Here is a 14,325-nt window from a genome sequence, read left to right as displayed (position 1 = left end):
AGATGCGTTAAATTTCAAAATTTTATAAAAATAAGTTGAGTTTTTACTAGAATTTTTTTACTAAATTTTTAAAAATTTTTATTTTGAGGACGAGCCAAAAATTTGCACCAAATTCTATTAAATTCCGTAATATTGGCAGTTTCGATCGAAATACAATAAAATTTGGACGTTTCGACATGTTTATCAGATGTGTTAAATTCCTAAATTTTAAAAAGAAAAACAGAAGTTTCATTTTGAAAAGAACCAAAACTTCCCCACGAAACAAAAAAATCCTGAGATTTCTTGAGGATTCTTCAAAATTTCCGAAATTTTTGTAGATTTGCAGGAATTCTATCGACCTTTCTTGCATTTCTTTTTTCTCAATATATTTTTAGAATTCGTGGAAAATGTTCGGATTTTCCTACGGCTCTCAAGAATTGTCTATGACGGTACAACTTTTTAGAACGATTTCTGATTCTCAGAGATTCCTTTAGGATACTATCAATAAATTTGCTAAAATCTTCAGGAAATTCTATTATATTCTTAGTTTCCGTAAAATTTCTTGCATTTACTGAAATTTTTATATTTTTAGATAAATTTTTTTGAGAGATTTAATAAGATTGTCGGTAATTCACTCAAACATTTTGGAATTCTTAAGGATTTAATTACCAGTTCTTTGACCATCAAATTAGTTTGATTTAACAAAAATCAATATTTTGTGTTGTAGAAAAAAATCGTGTTATTCAAACTCCCACTACAAGCACATTGCAAAACTAGTCATACAAATATGAACAATAATTCTGATTGCATCTTCATGGTACTTGCCCCATCCGATTTCATTTCCTGCACATATTTGGCATTTTCGCCGTCACGTCGTCATATATCGCCGTCCGGAATTGTAACAATGTTGTTGTGAGCGGTCGTAATGGCAAAAAGCACGCGTTATGTCTTTTTCCCTGGAGCACATCATCATATGTTAGTGACGTTGGGCGGAGTGTTCTGAAATATCTCGCGACTATAAAAGCACTCGCCGATCTAAAATAAAAGGGAAAATATCGCGGAAACCGTATTTTATCTCTTTGCTGCTTTTTTTCCGATCCGTGTTTTTCTATGTTCGGGTGTGGTCTGCCGTCGTGGAGGCCTTCGGCTAACTAACTATCCAATCTATTATGTGCGTGGGTAATTAAGATTTACACAAATGCATAACAGATTCTTGTATGTGTGCATAGAGGAGACGCACATCTGCATAAATCAATCATCGAGGAACTGAGATGAGATGAATGCGCGGGTATATATCAAAAGCTCATTTGGAGGAACGAGTGTGGAGATTTACCACACTAGACGATTTCAGCATTTTTCAAGCAAACGGAGGTGTAGTTGCGTTTTAAATTAATAACACTAGGCAAAGTGGTGGAAGAGTAATTATATACCATGAAAGAAGAAAAAATTCTGGCCCGTTTTCATCCCTACTAAATAGTTAGCTTAGTGTAGGCAACCCAAAAAATACACTTTTTGTCTACTTGGAGGAGCGAAATTTAATTTCACAGTTTACTGTCATACTGACATGTTTTCAACCCAGTAGTAAAAATAGTCAATTCTAAAGTAAAATCGATGTTACAATTCTGGAGTTTTATTGCAAAATTGCATTTGATTATACAGGGTGATGGAAAAAAAACTCCCATGCTCCCTATCATCTCGCAGCTAATTCTTTCCTAAGCCCAACATTGACTAAAGACTTTTAACTAAGATAAGAAGCTTTCTTTTATAAACGATAAAACACTGTCTGGATAAACTTTTTATAACAATTGCATAGTTAGACATCACATATTTTACAGTTTATGATATTTTGCATCAAAAAAAAGAACAAAAAGTGCATTAAACCAAGTTTCTCCAATTTTTAAAAGTACCATTTTTTGGCTTTGTAGAAAATTTTTCAATGTTGCAACATTGTAAAACTCTCAGTAATAGTTTCTTAGATACGGAGACTGCCGAATGTAAAATTTTATTAGAAAAGAGTGAGCAGCATTGCCAAGTTTTTCCTTTGAAAAAAAATCATATTATGGAAAGAAATGGGTTTAAATTAATTTTGCTATGATTTCTGAAACGATTTAAGTGAAAAGGACATGATACTTCCACTCATGGGCGCCTTTTTTTCATCACCCTGTATAATACATCACTCTTTAAGCCAATTAGATTCTTTAATTTCCTTAGATACGTAATAATTATCAAAAAATGTCATTTCAAGAGCTTTGCAAGTAACGGAATTATGGAAGAAGGTAAGTTAGTATACTGTCAATTTATTATACAGGGTGATTTTGAAATAGAAGCGAAAAAAAAATCACGACTTCATGGAAATGCGTAGAAGACGTTTTCGGTGATTTTTATTAATTTTAAGGTAAAGGTAAAAATTCCAACATCCGGACCTTCCTCGGCGCCACTGATATGCACAAAATAGCCTTAACAACGCAGAGCATTTAGTTCGTTATTAATGCACCTAAACACAGTAACCTTAGTAACCTTAGTAATCACTGGCGTAGCATGAAAATTGGAATCAATTTCTTTAATTTTTTTCCCAAAACTAAAACAACAATTTAAAAAACGAAGCCTGCCAACTTCAATTATTTAAAGTAAGCTGTAATGGATTTTTTTCCACTTTTATTTCAAAATCACCCTGTTTAATCGTAACAAATACTACTCGAGCATTAGAAAATAATCGAAAATACTAACCTCTTAACTCGACAATAATCTGAAAAACGACTTGACTTGCAGTCTCGTAGTTTTTTAGATTATTTTTCTTGTTAATCGGTTAGAATTTTAGATTATTTTCTCTGCTCTCGTGATATTATTACTGAAAGTATAATTTTTTAGGTGACTTTAACTAAAAATTAAATTTTTAAGCCTTGAAAGCGGCCTAGAAGTAAGTCTTTTCTGGCCGCAAACATTTCTGGCCGATCTATGGTGGCGCCATCTATCCCTAGTTTTGCATATTACATCAAGATACCCCCAATTTTATAATTATTTGGGTAAAATCAAATCGACAAACTGCTTTAAAGTGCAACAAAGACGTGTTGAATTATTGAAAATAAACATGTCTAGCAGTGCTGCTGCAACAACATCAAAAAGCACATCAAACCTAATTCATACAAATTGTGAAGCTACATGCTGAAACTGCAAATGGAGATAAAGAAAATACGAACTTTTCTGAAGGATTCATAAATATTTACAATTATTTAGTTGTTGAAATCAATAAATCATAAATAAATATTAATTAACTTGTAAATTTAATGATGTCGCCTATAAAATCTTGTGTGTATCACGGCCAAAAAATGCCATTTTGCCCTCGCCTCCTCTCCGGCCTCGGCCAAAAAAAACACTTTTTGATCTTTGTACACAAATAACTATTTTGAGACCTGTGATCAGATTTTCAAAAATATCGCCGAATAATACCAGCCATGAGTTTTATAGCTCGATGAAAAGCTTATCAAATTAAATTGTCTTTCCAAAACACATTCGAGCAATTTTATAACTTTGCCAATTTTCAAAAAAAAAAACGAAGAAAATACATTTTTGTACAGGGTCCGCCAACACTAGAGCTCCAGCCCAAAATCGCAATTAATTATGAAGCTATAATAATTTTTTTGCACATATAGAAAAAACAGAATGCTTCAAATTTACGAAATCGGTCACGCCAAAAACTGCGTTTTTCAAAAATCAAAATTGAGCAATCCGATGATTTTTATCGCCAAAAGCATAAAAATGATATAAAATGTAAATTAAAAGATGTGGTAACGAGATATTTAATAATTCTTAAAAATAGTTTTAATCCTAATAAGATTTAATTGCTTCTGAACCGCAAACTACAGGGTGATTTTTTAAAAACGGCAGGCGTTGCAGAATTTTTATTTATGAACCGATTTTAAAAATTTTAAAAACAAATTAAATGGTTTTTAAGTTACTATAAACTGAGATTTTAAAATTTTTCTAAATATCTTTTGGTCGATACTCAACTTTCTTATTTTAAATTGGCAACCATATTTTTTTTTTCACAATTTGGAAGATATTAATTTTCTTAAAATGTGTAATATATTCTACTTTTACCAAAAATATTAAAAAAAATTGCAAAAATGAAAAAATTTAGGCAATAAAAGTTAATAAAACCTGTGTCAAATAACACAATATCGTTACTGTAATGTCAAAAAGCAGCAAATAACAGGAAGAACAAGTTTTCTTTCAACAAGATGGGGCTACACCATGCAATGCACAATGCATTTCTCGTAGGTGTCAATTGTGCAATGAAAAAAACAAGATGGCGGTTAAACAGTATTTTAATTAAATTAAGTAGATGTTTTTTCTGATTTGTAATTATTATTGTCTTTTGTTATAAATAATTTCAAAAAAAATTGCCAATCCATTCTATTATTTGCTGCTTTTTGACATTACAATAACGCCATTCTTTTATTTGACACCATGCACCTAGATTTTATTATCTTTTATTGCTTATTTTTTTTCAGTTTTGATAATTATTTTAAAAATATTTTTTGTAAAAGTAGAACATATTACACATTTCTGAATCAAGCAAATTAATATCTTCCAAATTATAAAAAAAAATATGGGTTCTAATTTAAAATAAGAAAGTTGAGTATCGACTAAAAGATACTAAGACATTTAGAAAAAATTTAAAATCATCAGTTTATAGTAAATTAGAAACCATTTAATTTGTTTTTAAAATTTTTGAAGTCGGTACATAAATGAAAATTCTACAACGCCTGCCGTTTTTAAAAATCACCCTGTATAAAACAAAAAACATTTTCCAAAAATATCTCAAAACTTCAGATTCAGACTCAAGAGACTTCACTTCAGAAACGACTTTTCACTTCTCTAAGATCGACGTAAAAATAGCTTGGCCAGAGAGCTATGAGCGAGCAATGCTGTGAGGTTTCGGCGGAAGTTTAGTACATTTTCAACAATTAAACTTTATCAAAAATTGCAATTAGAAAAATCAATCATGTTGAGAACCTGAAGGCTCATCAGCCGGAGAAATGCTTCGCCGTTCAAAGAAGAAGGTAAAACCGCCGCTGGCGCAGCAAGCGGGATTTCCCTAAGAAGTACCTCGAAATCCCGGCAGATTGTCATTAATTCCCGCCGTTGTAATTACCAGTGTATCGGCTATTTGTTTACGCCATAAACTCAGTTGAATTGTGTTTGTATGTTTTACATAATTCATTCCATTACCGGAGTAGTATAAATCAATATTTACTCGCACGGTTGGCGGCAATCATTTATGTCGCAAATCATGAAGTGTTTCGTTTTTCTGTCAAAATGACAAAAAGCGGACTTAATTGTCTAACAAAATTAGATGTAGATGAAAGAAACACCGGTCGATTTTATGGAGCGTCTACAATAAAATGCGACTTTAATGCTCCGATAAAACGAGATGATTATTAAACATATAAGTAAGTAAAACAGCGTAATTGCTGTAATAAAATACAATATGCTCCCAGGATGGGGTTCGAAAAAAAGATACTGCAATATTGATGGTAAAAAGTTGAGATTGGTCATAAAATTGGATTAGAATCTAGGAGAGTTTCTCGCCAAAAAGGTAAAAATCTCATACTTGTATTGTTAATTTTGGAAAATATTTTGAAAAAAAAAAATGGTTCTTATTCCACAGAGTGGACACTTTAAATTAAAAACAACAATCGTGATCGGTCGATAGTTTATTAATGAGGGTAATTAATGTACGATTTTTGGTCCAAAGCTATCCTGGAAAAATGTAGTAAAAAGTATATTAGAAAATTTTGGAAAAATATAGCTAGACTTTGAAAGAAAATCTAAGAAGAATGAGAATCTTTAAATTTTTGAGATTCCAGAAAAGTGTTAGAGAATTTTTCAAAATGCTACACGATTCCAGAAAATCTAAAATTTTTTTTTCCAAAAATCGAAATAATGTGAAGCACCGAAAGCTTCAAACGTATTCAACGAAAATTGGTACGCGAATTCGTGATATTCGGTCGATAGTTTATTAATGAGGGTCATTAACGTATTATTTTGGTCAAAAGCTATCCTGAAAAAAATGTAGTAAAAAGTATTTTAGAAAATTTTGGAAAACTATAGCTAGACTTTGAAAAAAATCTAAGAAGAAAGAAAACTTTAAATATTCGAGATTGCAGAAGTGTTAGAAAATTTTTCAAAATGCCACATAACTCCAGATAATCTAAAATACAAAAATCGGAAAGAATGTGAAGCACTAAAAGCTTCAAATGTATTCAAAACCCGAATGAAAATACCTAAGTAAGAAAATTTCGTGCACAGATTTGGATTCTACGGGAAATTCTGCGTAAATGAGACCCAATAACTATATTTGCTCCACAAGTAAACTAGATATTTCTATCGATCGTGGTCGTTTTTAGAAAAATTATTTCAAGAACAAAACGACCTCTAATGCCTTTGAGTTACATCAATCGAAAGGACAGCGCGAGATTTATCAATTGTCAAATCTCAGATCGGTAAATCAAATAGTTCAATTTTTTCCATGGATTTTTTTAACGAAAAAAATATCTTTTATAAATTTGGAATAGATAAGACCAGATTTTAATCATGAAAAAATGCGAGAAAATCGATGGCAAAATCGGCATCTTTGCCGTTTTGGCGACTGGCACTTTTTCAGACTAATTTTCTATTCACTTTTATATCCTTTAAATTTTTTTTTAGTTTTTTTATTTAATTTTCAGAATTTTATAGACAATTATGCAGTTTCTAAAAACTTCTAAAAATTCAAATTTTCGTTCTAAAATTTTGGAATTTAACACAGCTGATAAACATGTCAAAACTAATAAAACGTCCAAATTTTATCACTTTTCGATCGAAACGGCCAATATAACGGAATTTAATAGAAATTGGTGCAAATCTCTCAAAATCAAAATTTCCAAAATTTCAGTTTTAGACTCTAAAATTCTGAAATTTAGCACACCTGATAAACAAGTCTAAAGTAGTAAAATGCCGAAAGTTCACTCTATTAATTTTGAAACTTGTAAAGTTACAAACTTTCATTACAAATTGACCAAAGTTTTGGTTCAGTTCAAAATAAAATTTCAAAAAATTCTCCCCTTCGTTCAAAAAGTTTGAAATTTAACACTGATAAACAAGTCAAAATTGGTAAAACGTCCAAATTTTATTACTTTACAATCAAATCTGCCAAGATTACGTCATTTAATAGAAATTAGTGCAGATTTTTACTCGTTCTCAAAACAAAACTTTCCAGCAATTCAGTTTTTGACTCTCAAATTTAGCACACCTTATAAACAAAGTAGTAAAATGTCAAAAGTTCACTAAATGGAAAGGTCTAAGAAAGAAAAACAATTCTTTTAATGGTTTAATTGCAACCAAAGACCGTCAGATAAAATCTTGTATTATACTCAAGTATAATGGCATTTTGTTCACTTAAAAAAGCTTTTTTGTGTTTTTCTATTTTTTGGAGTTTTATGTTTTTTTTTTGTCATTTATCGTCTTAAGTTATGAAATGCTATGATTTTTTTAATTCCTAAACTTAAATAAAACCAATCCAAAAACCAAAAATTTTTAAAACTGAATACTGGATGACATACAAATCCTAAAATACAGATATTTTGGAAATTTGCTACTGGTTCTACTGTACTCTTGTTTAATGAAATAGCTATTTATAAAACTAGAAGCTAAAAATGTTCTTTTTATCACTAAATGTGCACTTTCACCTGTTTGATACAAGATATCTCCTAATCCGAGACTTTTTGAACGTGTGTCATACCATGTTTTATCCACAATTGTTCCCCATTTTTAATTTATAAAAAGAAAGTTAAGTAAAATCTATCATCAAATGTCAAAATAAATAAAATTTGACACTTGATTTGTCGTATCAAAGTAAAAAATTACTTTTTCAGCCAATGTCTGTTCAAAGACGCCTACTTTTTGTACGATGATAGATAATATATCCGTATGGGCCATAATATCCTCAATAACCTTATTTAAAAAACCAAAAAAAGTCGGTGTAAACGACTAAATTTGAAAAAAAGTGGGTGTAAACGACTAAATTTCGTTGCATTTTTTTCAGGTGTTCTGTCAGAAATGCACTCATTGCCAACTTGACCACAGCACAAACTGGCGCTGGACGTATATGGCAGGCAGTTTCGCCAATAAATGTGTGTCCGTTTGAAAACTGTTATGTGATTTCCTGCGGTTGGAGAAGAGTGGAATGTTGACAGGTTGTGAAGTCAACCTTTAATTTAGTGCAATTATAAGTTGCCTTTGGAAATAAACAGAGACATGAGTGACATTTTTATGTAACCTGTGTTGTTCTTTAAGTAATTCTGCAGTCTAACGTGATTATGTTGGTAACATATGTTTCCTTATTTTCCGTTCCACAGCTCAAGGCAGAATCTTAACGAACCGAAACTAAAGAGTCAATAATTTGCCATCCTCCATACAAACTATGCAAATTACAGTCGTGATATATTGGTGCCTTAAACCGTTAACACTTCGCTTGTCATCACCGTCGACCACGAAACTCGCAATTAAAAATTCCCACCCACCCCTCCGTGATTTACAACCCCAGAGAAAGCATGCAGAGATTTCAAGCTGTTAATGAAACAAACGGCCGCCACGCAATCTATTAAATTAATGCCACTAATTTTTCCATCCAGTCACATTTCATTTTTCCTATTGCGATGTAATAGAATTTTTTCCGCCCAAATGGGAACGATAAATCCCGGAAAATCCCAGTCGCAGAAGAACAAGAACATGTGGAGGAAATGAAGAAGACGCCGTGTATGCCTAGAGATGTAAACGCGGGACCCAACAGGTGTCAGACGGGTTAATTTATGGCAGCGTGCTGTAATCTTCATTAACTCCTGGCCAACAAATGAACGACTCGTTTATTCGCTCATAAGTATAATAAATAAATGTCGCGGTTGGGCCGCCGCTGGCCCGGAAACCGCTGCGATAAAATTGCGGAGGTTTTTGTACAGGAACTACAGTGTGGCCACGTTAAATATACATTATTTTAGGGGAACGGACAGCCGACTTGTTGCCTGGGGAATTCCAATGAAAACGTTTGGAACCAGAGAACATGAGGATAAATATTTGCGCACACAATACGAACATCGATTTTTACGGAGATAATTAGCTAATGCGTTATCGAGGAGTTATCGAAACGGCAAATTGCGAGCTTTCAGGGATTTATCGCTCTGTGGATGGATGAAGTGGCATTTTGCGGATTCAAACGGGACCGATAATGTTGCTTTTAGGGACGAGTACGCTAAAGTGGCATTTAGATATTATTCTTGAAACGAGTCCGACCGAATATCAAAAATTAAACCAGTTAATTTTTTAATTTAATTTAATTTTCATATTTTTGCAAACATCTCATATTTCAACAAGGAACATAAAAAATAAAAACAAAAATCAGAAATCCAGAATTGAAAAAATCTGGAAAATTATAAAAAAGAAAAATTAAAGAGAATCCAAAAAACTGAAATAATACAGCAAATACAGATAATCCAAAGAATTCAAAAAATCCAGAGAATCCAGAGAACTAAAAAATCGAAAGAATCCAGAAAATCGAAAAAATTGATATATACAAAAAAATCTAAAAAATTTAAAACAAATAAGAAAATCCAGCAAATGCGAAGAATGGAAAGAATGGAAAAATCCAAAAAAACCGCAAAAATCAAAAGAATCAAAAAATAAAAAAACTAAAGAATTGGAAAAATCAAAAGAATCAAATAAAATAAAACGATTAAAAAATGAGAATTAAAAGAATCCAAAAAATCGAAAAATACGAAGAACGTAAATAATACGGAGAATCCGGAAAATCGAAAAAATTCAAAGAATCTAGACAATCAGAAAAATTAAAACAATATAGAAATCCAAAAAATAGAAGGAATACAAAAGAATATAGAAGAATATAAATAATCCAGAAAATCCAGATAATAAAAAAAATCAAGCAAATCGAAAGAAGACAGAGAATCTGAAAACATCCAGAAAGTGCAAAATACAACAGAGAATCCAGAGGCTTCAATCAGAGAATCGAAAAAATAAAACAAAAAAAAAAATAAAACCGAATAAAGAATCAGAAATATCAAAAAAGAATTAGGTGAATTGAATAAATCAAATAAATTCAAAGAACGAATTAATCGAATATATCCCAAATGTCCGAAAAATCGACTGACATCCAAAGAATGCAGAGAATCAAAATGTTCGAAAAACCCCAAAAAATTCAGAGAATTCAAAGAATTCAAAGTATCCAAAAAATCAAAATAATTTAAAGAATACAAAGTATACAGAAAATCCTCAAAAATCCAAAAAAAATTAAAAATCCAGCAAATCGAAAGAATGTAAAGGAGCAAAAGAGTCGAAAAAATTTTAAAAATAAAAAAAAACAGAAACTAAAGAATACAGAGAATCATAAAAATTAAACGAATCAAAAAAAAATAAATACCGATGTATCGAATAAAACAAGAATTGAAAAAACCGAAAAAATCAAAAAAATTAAAAAAATCAAATTGTTCGAAAGACTCCAAAAAATTCAAAGAATTCAATTAATCAAATAAATCCAAAAAATCAAAACAATTCAAAGAACACAAAGAATACGGAAAATCCACCAAAATCCGAAAGAACCCAGCAAATCGGAAAAATAGAAAAAATGCAAAAGAACTTAAGAATCGAAAGAATTCAAAGAATCAAAAAAAAATCCAGAGAGTCCAAAATACAAATAATCCAAAGATTCCAGAGGGACCAGAAACTCCAAATAATCCAGAAAATCAAAGAATCCAGAAAACAGAAAGAATCAAAAAATCCAACAAATCAAAAAATTCAAAGAATTCAAAAAATATTTAAAAAAAAACAGAAAACCTAGAAAATCCAAAGACTCCAGAGAACCAGAATTGAAAGAATCTGAAGAACATTTCTAAAAACTATTCAGAAGAATCAGAAGATTCGATAAAAAACAAAAGAATTGGATGAATCAAAAGCAACAAAAAAATTCAAATTGATAATAATAAAAAATTAATAATGAAAATAATCGAAAGAATTAAAAAAATCCAGAGAAACCAGAGAATAAGAAATTCAAAAAGTCCAAAAAATCGAACGAACCAAGAATAGAATGCAACTAATCAAAATGTTAATAAAAATTCAGACAATCCAGAATCGAAAAAATGGGAGTAAAATAAAGAGTTCAGAAAATCTACGAAAATCCAAAGAAAATAAATAAATATACAATAAATAATAAATAAAATTGATAAAATTGAAAGAATCGAAAATCTCCAAATATAATCAAACGAATCCATATAATAAAACAAATTAGAAAAATCGAAAAAAATCTAAAAATGCAGAGCAAAAGAATGAAAACAATCGAAATTATTAAAACAATTCAAAGAATCAGGAAAATACAGAGAATCCAAAATTCAAAAAAAAATTGAAAAAAATCCAAAAAATTAAATTAATCTAAAGAATTGAAAAATTAAGAAAAATTAAGAAAACCCAGAAAATCCAGAATCCTAAAAATCTAAAAATCGACAGAATCCAGAGAATCAAAATATTCGAAAGAATCCGGAAAATTGAAATAATCGAAAAAATCTGCAAAATATGTATAAAAAATATGGAGAATCCAGCGAATCGAAACCCTCAAAATATAATCAAAAACATAATATTAAAAAAATCCAAAAAGGCAAAAAAATAAAAAAAAAACGAAAAATGTCCAAAATTCAAAGCATAGAATCCACAGATTCCAGACAATAGGAAGAAATTGAACGAAATCGAAAAAATCAGAAAAATCTAAAGAACTCAGAGCATCGAAAGAATGCAACAATTGGAAGAGCCATGACAATCCGAAAAAGCGAAATAATCCAGACAATCCAGAATCGAAACAATAGAAAAAATCCGGACACTCCAGAGAATGCAAAATGCATAGAATCCAAGGTATAGAAAGTTTCGAAAGAATCCAATAGAAATAAAAAAAAAATGAAGATTGTAGAGAAATCGATAACTTAGTCAAAAATGTTCTTTGCGTAGCTAAGCGGCAGCAAATCTGCCACCATGACAACGACGATTGAACTTTAATCTCTAATTAACTATTATTATTAATTTAATCTACCATCAATCATCACGCGTCAAACGATGCGTGAATCACAGCCGGAACTACATAGTTTGGATAAGATAAAGTTTTCACTTGCTACATATTTTTTCCGAATTTCAATTTTTTCTGAAAGATGCCTCACGTTCAAATATTACCCCACTTTACATCACGACTTCGAATGTAACAATTCCATTAAAAAAAAAACCATCTACTAGTAATTTTCGCGCCATGCATTCCCTAACTCTTAATTATGTTTAGGGCATCCATCAATCAAAGATTTTTGCAAGTTGGTACCACCGTTACGATGTAATTATATCTGATACCAGGAAACGAAAACGCGCACGCCTTCGACCTACAGAATTATAATAATATGAACTTACCCTTAGTCGCAAGTCCGCCACTGTCCACACCCTGCTAGCGTAGTCGTTGGAAGCGCCCAAAATTAGAGTCCCTGAAGAATCAAAATCGACGGCCATGACGCCGGCGTTGCTTCCCACTAACATTCCTTTGCTTTCACAGGTTCCTAGAAAGGTGAAGGGGCGGTAAAATGGGAAAAAACAAGAGCTGAGGCGCCGAGGCAGTTGCCTCAGTCGACAATACAACCCTGCCTCGGGCGCCAAAATGTCTTGCGCCGGTCCTGGGATATAAGGGGAAAAAATTATACGATGATGACGCATGCGGGGGTTTAGAGCCGACACCATCGGGGCCAGGAAAATGAGATTTTATGTCTGCCTCAAGGGAAAACAACACAACCAAATGAAAATGAACACAGAAACAATGAAACATTTATTAAAATAACAAAAAATGATCCCCACATAACAACCGGACAGTGTCACGACTGACCTTTCGAAATCTCCCATAACTTCACTTTACGATCGGCGCCACCAGTGGCCACTATCCTATCTAAGGGACTCCACTTCACGGCGTTAACTTCACCGTCGTGGGCGTCCTGAAATAAGCAAATTAATCGGTGCCGGTGGTAAACACCTCCCCAAAACTTACGAATTTCGCTGTGGCTTTGGTTGGGATGGTAGATTGGCACGAGGGACCGAAACCTTCTTGCAGGTCTTCTGGGGACACGCCTCGGGTGTCTCTGCAGGCCTCTTCGATGTCTTTCTGCATTTTGGCGAAGCGCTTTCTGTGGACAAGAAAAAACAGTTGGAGACGATTTGAGGTACTGGTTGGGGGTAAGAAAACAGTTAGCAGAGGCGGATTTGGGGGAGGGCGCTTTGAGCTCCAACTGACAACAACCTGGGGAAAAAATAAAGGAGATCCAAAAAGCCCATCAAAAATTTTGATAACAAAAAAAAACTAAAACTTTAGACAATCTCAGGAAAAAACCTAAAAACACAAGATGATCTAAAGAGGTATTAAAAAAAATGAATCTAAACAAAATCTAAAAAATATCTAAAGAGTTTAGAGAATGTAAGAAAAACTAAAAGCGCTAAATAAAATCCAACACAAATTTATGGAAACTTTAGACATTCTAAGAAAACATTAAAATAGAATCAAGGACTTTAAAAATTTTAAAATTTTGGAAATATAAAAACCAAAAAAAAAAACTAAAACTCTAGAAAATCTAAGAGAAAATCTAAAAACTATAGAAATCTAAAGAAATTTTAAAAAACATCTGAAAAATTCTTAATCTATAAAACAAATTAAACCAAATCTCAAAAAAAATTATACCCTAGGTTCGATACGCACGGTGCGATTAGTTGTAAATAAGACAATCGATGAAATAACCCTTAAGAAATAGAGTGCCCTTGGTTCGAAACGCACCCAGTTAAATTAGTTGTAAATAAGACAACCTCTGGAGTAACCATGATAAACATCGAGTGCCCTTGGTTCGAAAAGCACACAGTGGGACCAGTTGATAATAAGACAGACGCTGAGTAGCCGTTAAAAAAATTTAGTGCCCTTGGTTCGCAAAGCACAGTTAGATTAGTTGTAAATAAGACAGTCGCTGAAAAAAATAGTGTGCCCTTGGTTCAAAACGCATAGTTGGATTAACTGTAAATAAGACACCCTTTAGGATAACCATAATAAAAATACTGTGCCCTTGGTTCGAAACGCACACAGTTAGATTAGTTGTAAATAGGACATTCGCTGGAGTATAAATTCTAGAGTACCCTAGGTTCGATACACACGGTTAAATTAGTTGTAAATAAGACAGTCGATGAAATAACCCTTAAAAAATAGAGTGCCCTTGGTTCGAAACGCACACAGTTGAACTAGTTGTA

The 14,325-nt window shown here is 31.9% G+C and overlaps 1 protein-coding gene across 3 annotated transcripts in view; it reads right to left on the bottom strand.

Annotated features, from left to right (window-relative positions):
- Atg16 (Autophagy-related 16) overlaps positions 1–14,325 on the bottom strand; it is a 510,049-nt gene that overhangs the window by 487,584 nt on the left and 8,140 nt on the right. For all 3 annotated transcript variants that reach the window (XM_088034516.1, XM_088034515.1, XM_088034517.1), the window contains exons 6-8: positions 13,088–13,223; positions 12,929–13,034; positions 12,466–12,608 (exon numbers count right to left, since the gene is read on the bottom strand). In XM_088034516.1, coding sequence (XP_087890642.1) covers positions 12,466–12,608; positions 12,929–13,034; positions 13,088–13,223 — 385 coding nt within the window. The remainder of the gene's footprint in view (positions 1–12,465; positions 12,609–12,928; positions 13,035–13,087; positions 13,224–14,325) is intronic.

This window comes from Gnatocerus cornutus, chromosome 4 (genome assembly GCF_029298725.1).
Source record: "Gnatocerus cornutus isolate USDA-ARS CGAHR chromosome 4, icGnaCorn1.1, whole genome shotgun sequence".
NCBI classification, from domain to species: Eukaryota; Metazoa; Arthropoda; class Insecta; order Coleoptera; family Tenebrionidae; genus Gnatocerus; species Gnatocerus cornutus.
Note: the sequence above shows the minus strand (reverse complement) of the source record. Positions and strands in the feature narration are given on the sequence as shown.